Consider the following 14,720-nt stretch of genomic DNA (forward strand, 5'->3'; position numbering starts at 1 on the left):
GCTAGCTTTTTTTATCTAATGTATTGTTCTTATTTGTTCTAAAACGATTTCCACAAAGTATTGCGGTAATTAGCAGTTAAATTTTGTCTCCTACTGTAGCAAAATGAGTTACATTTAAGCATGATTATTCAGGCTATCATATGAAAGCAAATGTGTCTATTGCAAGAAAGTCACAAATGTTCATGTAGATTTTTCCACAGAGAAATACTATAAGGAGCATCTGTTTGTAAATCTGTCTCTCTCAGAAAAATATATTTTCTCCTGGATATCATCCTATAATGGTTAACTGTGCTTTTCTCTTTTTTTTTGCATTATCGCACAATATGCTTCATAAAATTCAATAATGCCAACTCCTGCTGGTACATCTGTTCTCTCAGTTTAGTAGACCAAAGAATAGACAGTTCCGAAGTCTCCAATCTGAGCCCAGTGCAGTATAAGCAAATAAATCCCAAGGCAAGAGGTTTCTCTTACCTGAATCACCTGTGGGAAGAACAAAACATTTGGGTAATGATGTGAGGTCTGTTGTTGTCTGACCAGGGTCTAAAGCTCTTGTGATTCATTTTATTGCTTCACCACTCTTTCTTTTGCTGCTAGGACCCCTGAAACACCCTTTGTGTTCACGTCTGCATTTTGTCAAGGGTTCATCATAATCAATTACCCTGCCAGAGGAACAAATGCCATGCTTCAGAGTGAATATAGGGAGTGCATACTGGTGTGAAGTTTGGCAAGGAGTGGTTCTAGTCATCAGGCAGCAGATGTTCTTGAATTAGCCACAAAATTTCCGTGCATCTGTTTTTCAAATATTGGCTTAGCAAGGCTATTAGATTCATTATTATATGATTCCTTTTGGGGGAAATTTCTACTTCCATTTCCCTTCTTTTATCAAAGATCAACAAGAAATGTTTTATTTATATTATTTTTTATTAGAAACATAGCAGTTTCTAATAAAGCAGACTACATAGCAGACTTCAAAAAATACACTTTCAAAATTATTGTGTGCCTCGTTTTCTTTGAACATAAATTCTAGGTATCCTTCAGGAAAAGTATATTTTATATAATGAATATTTTAAACTGATATTGTTTTGTTTGTATTTTATTATTAGTGTGTCACTCTAACTAACTTGGAATCAGCAATATGGAGAGTGTGTTCTGATATTTTCTATGATTTATTTCTCCAAAAGATTATAGAGCATTGTTGCAGCAGTAGTTAGTCAATATATACAACCTTTTCTCATCACTTAATGGATTTTCTATTTGCTTTGCAATCTTTTTATAATAATTTAAATTTTTTTTTTGCTTATTATTGTTTATTCGTGTATTTGTTTTTTTTGACAATATAATGAATATAATTGGCTCTCAAATATTTCCCCATTCGTAGAGAAACAGCAATAACTCAATATATCATAATTTTGATGGCATATAGCCATGTAAAAAAAACTAGAATCTATGGCACCAGTACCGTGGTCTTTTTTTCCTGTACTTCACATGGCAGTGGACACTAATGGGTTAATCCCTCTCGACACCTGAAGGACAGGAAATGAGCTAATAAATTCCATGCCTCCCCCCCTCACCTCCTTTCTCTTTCCTGTCCTCGATGAAGGAAGTGAAGGAAGTGTTTTATCACCTTTTACTGGCACCAGAGGGGGTTTGCCTCAAAGTCTCCGGAGCCTTGTCTTTAGGAGAGATCTCCATTAGGAGATAATGGCCTTTCGTTGCCCATAGCTGCAGTAAGACGCGAAGCCGTTAGGCGCATGCGCAGTAAGACGGTTGCAGAGCTCTTCCTGGACGCGTTGCTTGGATACGCGCCGGTGACGTCATCACGCTGTGTTTTGGCGCCAGCGTTTTTAAATCAGCGTCTGTGTTCCCCATTTGCTGCCTGTTATCCAGACGCTGTTTTGGCTGTTTATGCCCTGAGCCTGCTACTATTTGCCTCCACAACTGCAGTAAGTAATCTGCCTACTGGGGATGTTTGGTATGTATTACCTTTACTTATGGGTGTATTCTGCTTATGTTTTAGCTGACCCATGAGTTCTAGACGATCTAGATCCGCTGCCAGTGGGTGAGTTGCAAAGGGGTCTCCCCCTATCTGAGTGCTGTTGCACTTTTCATATGTTTGGTATTCATTATGAATATTTTTGTTTATTTTAAGGAGTCCACATCATAGGCATTCTGATAGAAGAAGAGATGATGATCGTGGGAGGGAGAAGTCTTGTAGAAAGGAATGTATTTTCTGCTCTTTGCCTGCACTTCAGGATAAAAAAGTTTGTCAGAGCTGTTTTGATCAAAATAATACCTCCCAGTCTTCTGAGCAATTCAATAATTTCATGTCATGGATGAAGGATTCCTTTAATAAATCTATGTCTGACATGGTTGAAAAAGTAACAGATAATGTACTTGCTAAAGTTTCTGCCAATCAACCATCCACTTCATATGCTACAGCAGATTTAGCTGTTCACATTCCTGACGATAGTGTCTCCTCTGATTCACAAGAGGAAGGGGAAGTGGATTCAGATGATGAGTTGTTTAATACATCTTTCATAGAGCCTTTAATTCTGGCCATGAGGAAAACCCTTAATTTGGATGTTCCTTGTGAACCTTCTTCCCAACCAGACCTGATGTTCAAATCTTCCAAAAAAAGCAGTGTCTTTCATATTCATGATGTTGTCAAAGCCACAATTAAATCTGAATGGGATGTTCCTGATAAAAGATTTTTTCTGTCTAAAAGGATGAAAAAGATGTATCCTTTTCCTGAGGATCAAGTTAAACAATGGGTATTACCCCCTAAGGTTGACGCTTCGATCACCAGGGTGGCAAGAAGAACAACCTTGCCTGTAGATGAAGGGGTCTCCCTAAAGGATCCTATGGAAAGACGGCAGGACTCCATCCTTAAAAAAGCCTATAGTGTTTCAGGATCTATTTGTAAACCGTGTGTGGCTATTACCTCCTTAGCTAGAGCTAATAAGATCTGGTTAAATAACGTTGTTGAAGCCTTACAGCAAAAGGTCAGCAGAGAGGAAATTCTAAATTCCCTTCATGAGATTCAATTAGTAAATGATTTTTGTGCTGAAGCTTCTATGGATATCCTCAAGTTGGCGGCTAAGGAAATGAGTCTGGTGGTGGCAGCTCGTAGATCCCTATGGCTCAGACATTGGTTTGCTGATACACCATCTAAGCATAACCTTTGCTCCCTCCCCTTTGAAGGAGATCTTCTTTTTGGTCCAAAATTGGAGAATATTATCTCTAAGGCGTCGGCTGGCAAATCAGCCTTTCTACCCCAAGATAAGAAAGAGAGAAGAACAACTTTCAGGGGTAACAGACCTTCATTTAAAGATGTCAAAGCTTACCGCCCAGGCAGAAATTTTCAGAGGCAATCCTGGAAGACTAAGCCTCAGCCCTTTCAGGTTAAGAAGGATTCCAAACCTGATAGAAATAAATCCTTCTGAAGGTTTGCGAGCCCTTCAGTTTCCTGTGGGGGCCAGGCTTTCACAATTCAAAACTGTTTGGGCTCAAACTACGACAGACCTCTGGGTATCAGAGGTAATTTCAAGAGGATACCAAATAGAATTCATAAAAATTCCTCCTTTTTCTCGCTTCCAAAAGTCAGCAGTTCCAAAAACAAAGGAGGCTCTGCTTGCCCTCAAGGGTATTCTGAATCAACTTCTGGTGAAGAGAGTGATTATCCGTGTTCCTTCCACCCAAAGAAGGAAAGGAATTTTTTCTCCTTTATTTCTTGTAAGAAAAAAATCGGGAGATTTCAGAGCTATTCTAAATCTAAGGTTCCTAAATCAATTCATAATAAAAAAGACCTTTCGTATGGAGTCAGTAAGATCAATCGCACAAGTATTAAGGCCCGGCGATTGGATGGTCAAGATCGACTTGCAAGACGCCTATTTACATATTCCCATCGCAGCAAGTCACCAGAAATATCTTCGGTTTTATTCCATGGGGATTCAATACCAGTACAGAGCCCTGCCATTCGGTCTCACGTCTGCTCCAAGAGCTTTTACGAAAGTTCTAGCTCCCCTTATTGCTTCTCTAAGATTACAGGAAGTGGAAATCTTTTCATATCTGGACGACATTCTAGTAAAGGCGAATTCCTTGGAAAAGATTCAACACGACGTCAAGTTAGTGTTGAGGTCCTTGCAGGATCACGGTTGGCTCATAAACATAACAAAATCTTGTCTGTCTCCGACTCAAGTTATCAACTTTCTAGGAGTCACTTTCGATTCAACTCTTTTTCGAATATTTCTCCCTCGAGAAAGAATCTTAGATGTTCAAAACCATGTACAGAAACTTCTCAGTTTTCCGATAACTACAGCTCTATTCTGTCAAATAGTCCTGGGCAAACTAACAGCCACGATAGACGCTGTTCCATGGGCCATGGCTCACATCAGGCCTCTCCAGTTGTCATTTCTGACCCAATGGCGCAAAGAACGTTCACCCGATCAGTACATTCTGGTGAGTCCTCCGGTTCTCGAGAGGTTGAGATGGTGGCTTCAGACACAGTATCTTCAGAAAGGTATTTCTCTTTTCTCCCCCCAGTGGATCAGGTTGACCACCGATGCAAGTGGCTCAGGTTGGGGAGCCCATCTACTTCATCTGTCAGTATGGGGCAAATGGAATATATGGGAGACAAGTCAGTCCTCCAATTGGAAGGAATTGAAGGCTGTTCACCTCGCACTAATTCACTTTCTGGAAGTGATCAGGTCCAAGTCGGTGATGATTCAATCAGACAATTCCACAACTGTCAAATATATAAAGAAGCAAGGAGGAACAAGGAGTATAAAACTCATGAAGTTGACGGATGAGATTCTTGTATGGGCAGAATTTCATCTGCAGGATCTGACTGCAGTCCATGTGCCAGGAGTGATGAATGTTCTAGCCGATCGTTTGAGCAGGTTCCAGCCTCATCCAGGGGAATGGGAATTGAATCCAGAAATATTCAGATTAATTGTGAAGAAATTCGGGATTCCACAGATAGATCTCATGGCTATGAGGCACAATCGGAAGTTACCGAGATTTTGTTCCAAGAATCAGGATCCCCTAGCAGACCAGGTGGATGCCTTCAGTATCCAATGGAATTTCAAATTGGCTTACCTGTTTCCACCTTTTCCTTTAATTGCCAGGTGTCTGAGGAAAATCAGAGAAGAGAAGTCATCTGTTCTGATAATTCTACCTTGGTGGCCCAGGAGGTTTTGGTTTCCTCAATTATTCCAGATGGCAGTGAGGAGACCGTTCAGACTCCCAATCCAGCCTCAACTTCTAAGGCAGGATTGTCTATTTCATCCGGATCCAGGCCACTTCAAATTGACTGTTTGGAAGTTGAAAGGCAGAGGATGATGGGAAGAGGTCTATCTTCTAACACTGTTCAAACACTCTTGGCTTCTAGGAAGCCTGCCACTTCTTTGAAATACTCCAAATATTGGAACAAATTTTTGGAATGGTGTTCTTTATCTAACAGATCATCTGTTGAAATTACAGAAGAACATATTGTGGAATTTTTGCAGTCCGGATTTGAGAAGGAGCTCAGTCCAGCAACTTTGAAAAACCAAGTCTCTGCTCTTTCTGCCATTTCGGGAGTTGCTTGGGCATCCTCTCCATTAGTGGCAAGATTCTTCTTGGCGTTAAAGAAATTAAAACCTAGGATCATATCTAAAGCTCCTCCATGGGATCTTAATTTGGTATTGCTTGCCCTTACCAAGCCTCCCTTTGAACCTCTGGAATCAATTTCGTTCAAATTCCTTTCTTGGAAGATTGCCTTTTTGTTAGCTATCACAACAGCCCGCAGAGTAGGAGAGATCCAAGCTCTGAAGATTAATCATAACTGCATGTTTTTCTGTCAGAATAAATTGATTTTTCGTTTACCTCAAGACTTTCGCCCAAAAGTGATATCTGAATTTCATATCAATCAAGAAATAGCCTTACCTGCCTTTTATCCGAATCCTAATTCAGAGGAAGAAAGATCATGGCATACTCTGGATGTTGTTCGCGGTGTTAAAACCTACATTGAAAGGACTGAATCAATAAGAAAATCAGATAATCTACTGATTCTATCTTCAGGTCCAAGATTAGGCTCTCAGGTGGCTAAATCAACAGTTTCATCCTGGATCAAATCATGTATTTCAGAAGCCTACAGGGTCAGTGCAGTTCCTTGTCCTCAATCTATTAAGGCTCACTCTACCAGGGCTATTGCTGCGTCTTGGGCATGCCGGGCCCAGACATCAACCGAAGAAGTTTGCAGAGCAGCGGTTTGGTCTTCTGCCAATACCTTTGTAAAAAATTATCAGCTTGATCTTCATGATGCTGATCGAGATTCCTTTGGAAATTCGGTCCTTCAGGCTGCTTTGCTGATTAAATAAACTTATATTACCCACCCTTTTTTGTCATTGCTTGGGTATTTCCCATTAGTGTCCACTGCCATGTGAAGTACAGGAAAAAGGAAAATCAATTCATACTCACCGAGATTTTCTTTTCCTGGACTGAAGCATGGCAGTGGGCACATGTTTCCCTCCCTAAAAATTTTGGGGAACTTCGTCTCGTACAGTGTGGAGAATGGAGGTGAGGGGGGAGGCATGGAATTTATTAGCTCATTTCCTGTCCTTCAGGTGTCGAGAGGGATTAACCCATTAGTGTCCACTGCCATGCTTCAGTCCAGGAAAAGAAAATCTCGGTGAGTATGAATTGATTTTCCTTTATGTAGGCCCCATAGATTGGACATTCTTTGGTACTTATAGGGTTAAAGTCATATGTGATATATATATATATATATATATATACTAATTATACTAATCTTAAGAATATTGTTAAAGTCGTATGTAATATGTATACAAGTAAAGTTAAAAATAGTTTACTGGTAGTAATGAACAAAAATTTGCTGTGTGGAAAAAGTCGCCAGGACATAATCCAGTTGACAGTTCCCAGAAAAAATACCGAATGTATTTTGAATATTGAAAAATATCCATTGATGTGAATACGTTTCACAAATTCCACTGTTTTGACAATATAACGGAGTAGCCAGAGTTGTTTAGGTATGCCATAGCCTCTTAGTCACCAAGAGAAGAGGCATCAGAAATTTAGATTTGTGATCTGCACTAACCAACTTGATTGGGACTGAAGTACAAAAGCACATCCGTATTGTCTGTTCCCATAGCAAAACTGGCTAACCTCTCAGACCATGAAGATGTTATTCTAAGGTTATGTTTAATGTTAAAACCCCATTAATGTCATGCAATTGCATCAGTCTTTCTGCTTGGTAGTACAACTGTAATAATAAAACAGTACCTTGTACTACAGGTAACATAATTAACCCATATTGGAAGCAAAACCAGTCTATTGGGTTTATTTAATATTTACATAATTTTCTAGTAGACTTACAGTATGAAGATCCAAATAACAAAAAGATCCATTATCTGGAAAACAGGATATCAGGTCCCATACCTGTATTCTTAAAATCCAACAATTTCAGTATCCAACTTCACATTTACAAAATTCATAGTGTGACACAGCACAACATATACAGGAAATTATTTCTCAAACTATCAAATTCATGTATTTAAAGGCAAGCCAAGATATACTGGATACATAAATGGAAGGCATCCAAAATATATCAAAAGAAAAAAGCATGTGATTATAGTATTGTCCTGTAGAGGCATAACACATGCAAAACTTTATTCTTTTAAATATTTTTTGTCATGTTTTATCCCTAAATAAAACTTTTTACAGCACTTACACTGATGTGGTCCAGTTAATGTGCCATCATAAACTGGTAATCTACATTAAGAAGTAAACACCTCAGGCTGTAGGTCCGGGCATGTGCACCTGGACCCAATGTGAATATTGGTAAGTTAACTACTATATTATATAGTCTACTACTATATTATTTAAAAATAATATTGGCTCCAAATATACTGTAGAACACATGAGGGGCAATTTGAGATCTCCAGGGCAAGTGTTAGAAGGTTTAATGGTGCAAGAGGCTCGTAGCACTCATTTAATATGCACTTGTTCCCTGGGGAAAGATGTGCTCTACTTTTCATGCTGAATTGAAAATCTGGCTTGAGGAATGAGGAGCAGAGCGCAGCATCAGGAGACACAGGCAAGCTCTGTCCTTACTGTCTGCGATAGGACAAGACGTAAAGACAAGATCCTATTATGACCTGCCTCTTTCTGCTACACAACTTGCTCCTCTAAATGGTGTGCAACTTATGGAAAAGGTAGAGGGCCAAATGGGGGACACCTATGTGGGCTTTATTCATGGGGGAACACACAGGTCTCTGTGCTTCAAAATAGAAAAGAGAGACTTGTTTTAATTTACCAGAGTAGAACACTATGGGGCAGATTTATCAAGGGTCGAATTTCGAAGTAAAAAATACTTCGAAATTCGACCATCGAATTAAAATACTTCTAATTTGAATATCGAATTCGAACCTTTTTTCATCAAATTTGGCTATTCTGTGGTCGAAATAAAATCGAACAATCGAATGATTAAAGCTTTCGAATCGAATGATTGGAACGATTTTATCGTACGATCAAAAGATTTTTACTTCGACTTCAAAAACTGTAGAAGGTCCCCATAGGCTAACATAGCACTTCGGCAGGTTTAATTTGGCGAAGTATTGAAGTCGAAGTTTTTTAAAGAGACAGTACTTCAATTATCGAATTGTCGAATATTCAAACGATTTTACTTCGAATTGAATTCGAAGTCGTAGTATCCTATTCGATGGGCGAAGTATCCAAAAAATGACTTTGAATTTCAAATTTTTTTACTTCGAAAATTCCCTCGAATTCACTTCTACCCTTGATAAATTTGCCAGAATGTTAGAGACAAACAGTTATAGACCTGGGAGTTTTACTAACTCCGGAATCAGTTTGGGTTCTTTCATAGTTACATAGTTACATAGTTAAATTGGGTTGAAAAAAGACAAAGTCCATCAAGTTCAACCCCTCCAAATGAAAACCCAGCATCCATACACACACCCCTGCCTACTTTTAATTAAATTCAATATACCCATACCTATACTAACTATAGAGCTTAGTATCACAATAGCCTTTGATATTATGTCTGTCCAAAAAATCATCCAAGCCACTCTTAAAGGCATTAACTGAATCAGCCATCACAACATCACCAGGCAGTGCATTCCACAACCTCACTGTCCTGACTGTGAAGAACCCCCTACGTTGCTTCAAATGAAAGTTCTTTTCTTCTAGTCTAAAGGGGTGGCCTCTGATATGGTGATCCACTTTATGGGTAAAAAGGTCCCCTGCTATTTGTCTATAATGTCCTCTAATGTACTTGTAAAGTGTAATCATGTCCCCTCGCAAGCGCCTTTTTTCCAGAGAAAACAACCACAACCTTGACAGTCGACCCTCATAATTTCGATTTGTCTTTCACTTGTTCTGCCTTCTTATACAGCGCTCTAAAAAAACACAAATATAATTTTGAACTAACTTAAATGACTTCTAAAAATGGGCAGACACATGTACAGTTCAGGTACCAATGGTGTATTATTATATTCGAACGATTTTACTTCAAATCGAAGTAAAATGGTCGAAATATCCAAAAAATGACTTTGAATTTAAAATTTTTTTACTTCGAAAATTCCCTCGAATTCACTTCGAACCTTGATAAATCTGCCCCTATGTGTAAGGTGCAAAATTTGTGCTGAATTTGTACAGAAATACATATAAACAAATGGTAAATAATTGACGTAGAGACGTTTTTATGTAAAAATGGTTGATGGGCCCTGTACATAATATATTAGCTTAGCTATTAGCTAGTTGATCCTAATGCAAACTATCTGTAACAACTCACCTCTCTTGTGTTCGGCGGGGACGGCCACCACATTGGACGAATGCCAAAATGCCGGCTTCTTAGGGGGCGCGCAGCGTGCACCTCCTCTTCTTGTAGGAGCATTGGCGCTGATGTAATGACGTCAGCGAGCAATGGCGCGAGATTCAAACCTATTTAAAGGGGCTTTGTACAATTTCTCATTGCCTTTATAGGTAGTGATGGTGACGGCGAAAAATTCGCGAAACGGCGCCGGCGTCTCGTTTTTGATGCCGGCACCCGTTTTTTTACGTTTGACGCCGGCGCGAATTTTCGCGGGTGTTTCACGAATTTATTCACTGGCGGCGAATTGCGCAAAATAATAATAAATTCGCCCATCACTAGTTATAGGATCATTGCTAGTGAGTTCTTGGTGCTTCTGCATTTGAATTCCTGTCTGATATCTGATTCCTGTTGTGACCCCTGCCTGTCTTTGACTTCGCTGACTTCTGTGATTCTGACCCCTTCCTGGTAACCGACTTTTCTACTCTCTGTAATCCAACCTGTGCCTGCCTTGACTCTTCTTGATTGATATCCCGGTTTTTTACCCTTGCCTGTCTGTCTCCGTTTGTATTCTGCCTGCACCGTCCCGGCCTGATTTGAGTATGCTTTCTGTCTACTCCTTGTACTGAGACCTTCTGCCCAAAAGATTTTTGCTTTACAATTGTGCCCCTCTGCTCGTCCAGAGCCCTTAGCTTGGCACCTCTCTTAAAAAGACCTGGTGGCTGTTTTAAGCAGAAACAAGAGCCGAGACCAGGGTGCTTAGCATTGGTTCTGGATTTAGGGTACCGATCGTGACACAATCTATACATGGGTGAAATTCCAGTAGGGACCAGGATGCTAGCACAGAGAGTGCTTTGTGTATTGTGCTACAAGAGCTGAAACTTGGCTCTTAAAGTTACCCGGAGCAGCATTTTGCCACTCCTGGTAACCAGTGGGGCACTGCGCTGCTGCTTGAGGAAAGTCTCTCAACTCGCTTCATTGGCACAGCACCCCTGCCCAAACTGCTTTTATGTTCCATTCATTATGACTGGCTTTTGTGCAGTGCCGAATACACAAATAGCCAGCAGGAACCCACAACTGTTTTTATCACTTATGCTCTGTAGCAGGATCTTTTTGTTGTCACTTCAAAAGCCAGAAGAGTGGTGACAAGAAACTTCATTCTCATTAACTGTAAATTCTCAGTTACCCAACAAGCTGGGTTTCATTTCTAATCTAACCACACAGAGGGGCAGATTTACCAAGGGTCGAATTTAGAAGTGATAAATACTTCAAAATTCGACCATCGAATGGCTTTACTTCGACTTTGAATATTGAAGTCAGAGTTTTTTCACCGAATTTGACCGTTTTGCGGTCAAAGTAAAATCGATCGATCAAGCGATTTTTCTTCGACTTCAAAAAACGTAGAAAATTGCTCTAGAAGGTCCCCATAGGCTAACATAGCACTTCGGCAGGTTTAATTTGGCGAAGTATTGAAGTCGAAGTTTTTTTAAAGAGACAGTACTTCGATTATCGAATGGTCGAATATTCAATGATTTTAATTCTAATCGAAGTCGAAGTTGTAGTATCCTATTTGATGGTTGAAGTATCCAAAAAATAACTTCGAATTTATTTACTTAGAGACAAACAGTTATAGACGTGGGAGATTTTCTAACTCCAGAATCCATCTTTCACTTGTTCTGCCTTCTTATACAGCGCTCTAAAAAAACACAAATATAATTTTGAACTAACTTAAATGACTTCTAAAAATGGCCAGACACATGCACAGTTCAGGTATTTCTTGTAACATCTTTAGTAAAGTGTTGCCTAATAATGGTATTTATGTATGTGTAAAGGAGGTACTACCAATGGTGGATTATTTGTTGCTTTTCATTTTGATAATATTTCTTTGTTCAATGATTGTTTCTAGCTCTCTTATAGCTCTGAGCAATTTCACTATAATAAAATCTCCCCCAAATAAATGAAGTCTGTGGGTTATATTTTTGTGGAATAAAAGTTTAATAAAAAAGATTTATTTTAACATACAATAGAGTCTAAACTCAAATTTAAAAAAAAAAAAAATTGACCTGTGCTTTGATTCTAATTGAATAAATATGCACTATCCTGTTACAAATACAGCAAAATATATATATATTTACTTAATTTTTGTTTTGTTTCATGAATATTTCTTTGTTTCTTTATTACAGTGATAAAACATCTCCACCAAAATATATAATTCGATTGTGCCAGCATTGAGGGAGAATGCTAAGATGCATTTAAACCACATTTATGGGGTTGCTTTACATGATATGCATTAAAGCTGTCTTCACAATAAATAATAAAAGATTAAAACCTTAAAAGTTGGGAAAACTTTACAAAAATGTAACAATGTTTTATGCCAGATTGTAAAAACTCTCAAATGATTTACTTTAAGTGACATGTTCATTGCCTGCATGAGAAGGAAGTAATAATTGCACAGAGTCTGTGATTGGTGCTAAGCCTGCTTGGAAAACATAGTCTTGGGCAGGTAATAAAGTAGCCCTGCTACCTGGACACCTTACTGTCACAAAGATATCTTTCACTGCTCAAGAAAAGAATGACATCCCCTGGCAGTATTTATTTGTACCTAGGCTGCATTAATATTGGCCATTTCATACAAATTTGATCGGCACTGGTTACACAGAATCAAAACGGTTCACCAAAAATTGAAGAGATTATTGCAGAGAAGGGTGATGCTTTGACCCTTATCTAAATTTAGAATTTTAGTCTTCCACAATTCTGCATTAAAATATAGCCATTTAGTAAGTCAAAGGGCACATAAGGGCACATACTTTCAGTGTATCGAATAAGTAGTAATTTTATATATTTTTTTTCATTAAATGAAGCCGTCTCTAATAGCAGGCATGTTTGTTATTTACAGTATAAACGTGGTGTCACAAATTGGCACCAAAGTGTTTCTTTGCTTAGAATTGTATTATATTTGTTGTGGTGATTGGCCACAGTTGAAGGCAGTTTACTAGAACACAGTAGAAAAAATATACAGGTATGACATCCATTATCTAGAAACTTGATATCCAGAAAAAAAATTATTTAATTTTTTCCCAATAATAATAAAATTGTAACTTGTGCTTGATTCCAACTAAGATGTAATGAATTCTTATTGGAGGCAAAACAATCCTGTAAGGTTCATTTCATTTAAATATTTGTTTTAGTAGACAAAGTAGGGAGATCCAAATTACAAAAATATCCCTTATCTGTAAAACCCCAGGTTCCAAGCATTTTGGATAACATTCATACCTTAATATGTTTTATACAGTTAAACCATCCACTCATTTTAGGTTTTGTATCCTTATGCACAGGCCAAGAAGAATCCAGTGTGGCATTAGCCTTAGCCATAAACTCTCTCTCTCTCTCAACAATATGTAATTGTGTTTGAATCAATCCTGGTGAAAAATTTGCCTGTATAAACTGGGTAAACTGTTGTTCTGCAGTATTTGTATCCTTTAATTCTGTTAAGCACTGTAGACAACAATGATGCTATACACAGTAAATAATAATAATGATAGTAGGTATGATGGTGCCTTTACAAATGTTGGGTAATAGTACAAAGTACAAAAAAACACAGTGACTTACCCCTGTGTGCACATTGTATAGATGCCTGCATTTGGCATCACTGTATTCAAGAAGGCCAGGCTCAGAAAAGCATGTCGGCATCACCATCCCTCTCCCTAACTTGCAGGGCACTATGCCAGGGGGTAAAACCTGGCTGCAGCTCACCCTCCAGAATTCTGCAGAGCACAGATAGGCCCAAGTGTTTAGTAAATTACTAATTTACTAATTTGCCCTCCAGTGGTCTTGGAATTGTATCCAGGGTATTGTTAAAGGAATTGTTCAGTGTAAAAATATAAACTAGGAAAATAGAAAGCAAAAAGTTTTGACCCATGTGGCCCCCCTCAAGTCACTGAGTGGTTACTGCCTGGTAACCAAGAGAGCTGCAAAGCAGGAAGTTGTGTTCTGTTCGGTTATGTCAGACACTCCACCCTTTATAGATTACATTTTACTAACTAACTATATTAGAAACATTTATTATTTTGCACAGCCTATTTACCCAGTTTTTGTTTTTACACTGAATTACATTTTTACTCCTGCCCCGCAAGGATTGCCAATGTCCCAACCAACTTGTTTTACACCTTCGTACTGAAAGAAGACATATTTTCTACAAAGTTGTAGAAGTTGTAAAATAATTTTCACAAAAATCCGCAGTGAAAAACTCACAAAATTATCACAGTTGCCATAAGAAAAAATGCCCATTGACTTTAATGCATTTGGACAAAAAAGTCACTGAGACAAAAAAGTCACACAAGAAAAATGCCCATTGACTTTAATGCATTTTGAGTGAGAAAAAAATGTTGTGCATGTAAAAATTTGTTGCACGTAAAAAAAAATGTTGACACCCATTGACTTCAATGTTTTTCGAGAATTTTTCTCTGTTTCATTAATTTTTTGGTGAAGCGAAATGGGACAGATTGGCCCATCACTAGTATATGCATTAATTTCTCTGAGCAAATATCATCCCATGAGTATGTGTTAGGAGTGCTCCACTTAGGAGCTAAGATGGCAGCACCCAGGACAGCACACTGACGTCATTGTGCTGTGTTTTCGGCGCAAAAGTTATAAATAGAAAAAAGAAAGCAAGACCTGGTTTCTATGCCTGAAGATACAGTTGGTCATCACATTCACTGCCCTTTTGTCATATTCACACTTCCTTTGCATCATAGTCTGCACCTATTTGGTTCCACCCCAGCACCCACTTCATTGGCTAGTAAGGGATCAACCAAAAAGTGACAACCTTAAATATATATAACAAACACTAATTAGCAATGAAATTATTATAAGTAAAAAAAAAAAAGCATGT

The 14,720-nt window shown here is 38.5% G+C and overlaps 1 protein-coding gene across 2 annotated transcripts; it reads left to right on the plus strand.

Annotated features, from left to right (window-relative positions):
• Positions 1–1,602: 1,602 nt before the first annotated feature.
• On the plus strand, positions 1,603–3,976 carry LOC121399358 (lamina-associated polypeptide 2-like). Of its 2 annotated transcripts, XM_041579854.1 has the most exons (3): positions 1,603–1,943; positions 2,018–2,059; positions 2,150–3,976. In XM_041579854.1, exons 2-3 carry the CDS (start codon positions 2,025–2,027, stop codon positions 3,441–3,443), a joined length of 1,329 nt encoding a protein of 442 aa, XP_041435788.1. In that variant the 5' UTR covers positions 1,603–1,943; positions 2,018–2,024; the 3' UTR covers positions 3,444–3,976. The 2 variants fall into 2 exon arrangements, with proteins under 2 accessions (XP_041435788.1, XP_041435789.1); XM_041579855.1 differs by having other exon boundaries at positions 1,603–2,059.
• The last annotated feature ends 10,744 nt before the right edge of the window (positions 3,977–14,720 follow it).

Source organism: Xenopus laevis, chromosome 1S (genome assembly GCF_017654675.1).
Source record: "Xenopus laevis strain J_2021 chromosome 1S, Xenopus_laevis_v10.1, whole genome shotgun sequence".
In the NCBI taxonomy this organism is placed as follows: Eukaryota; Metazoa; Chordata; class Amphibia; order Anura; family Pipidae; genus Xenopus; species Xenopus laevis.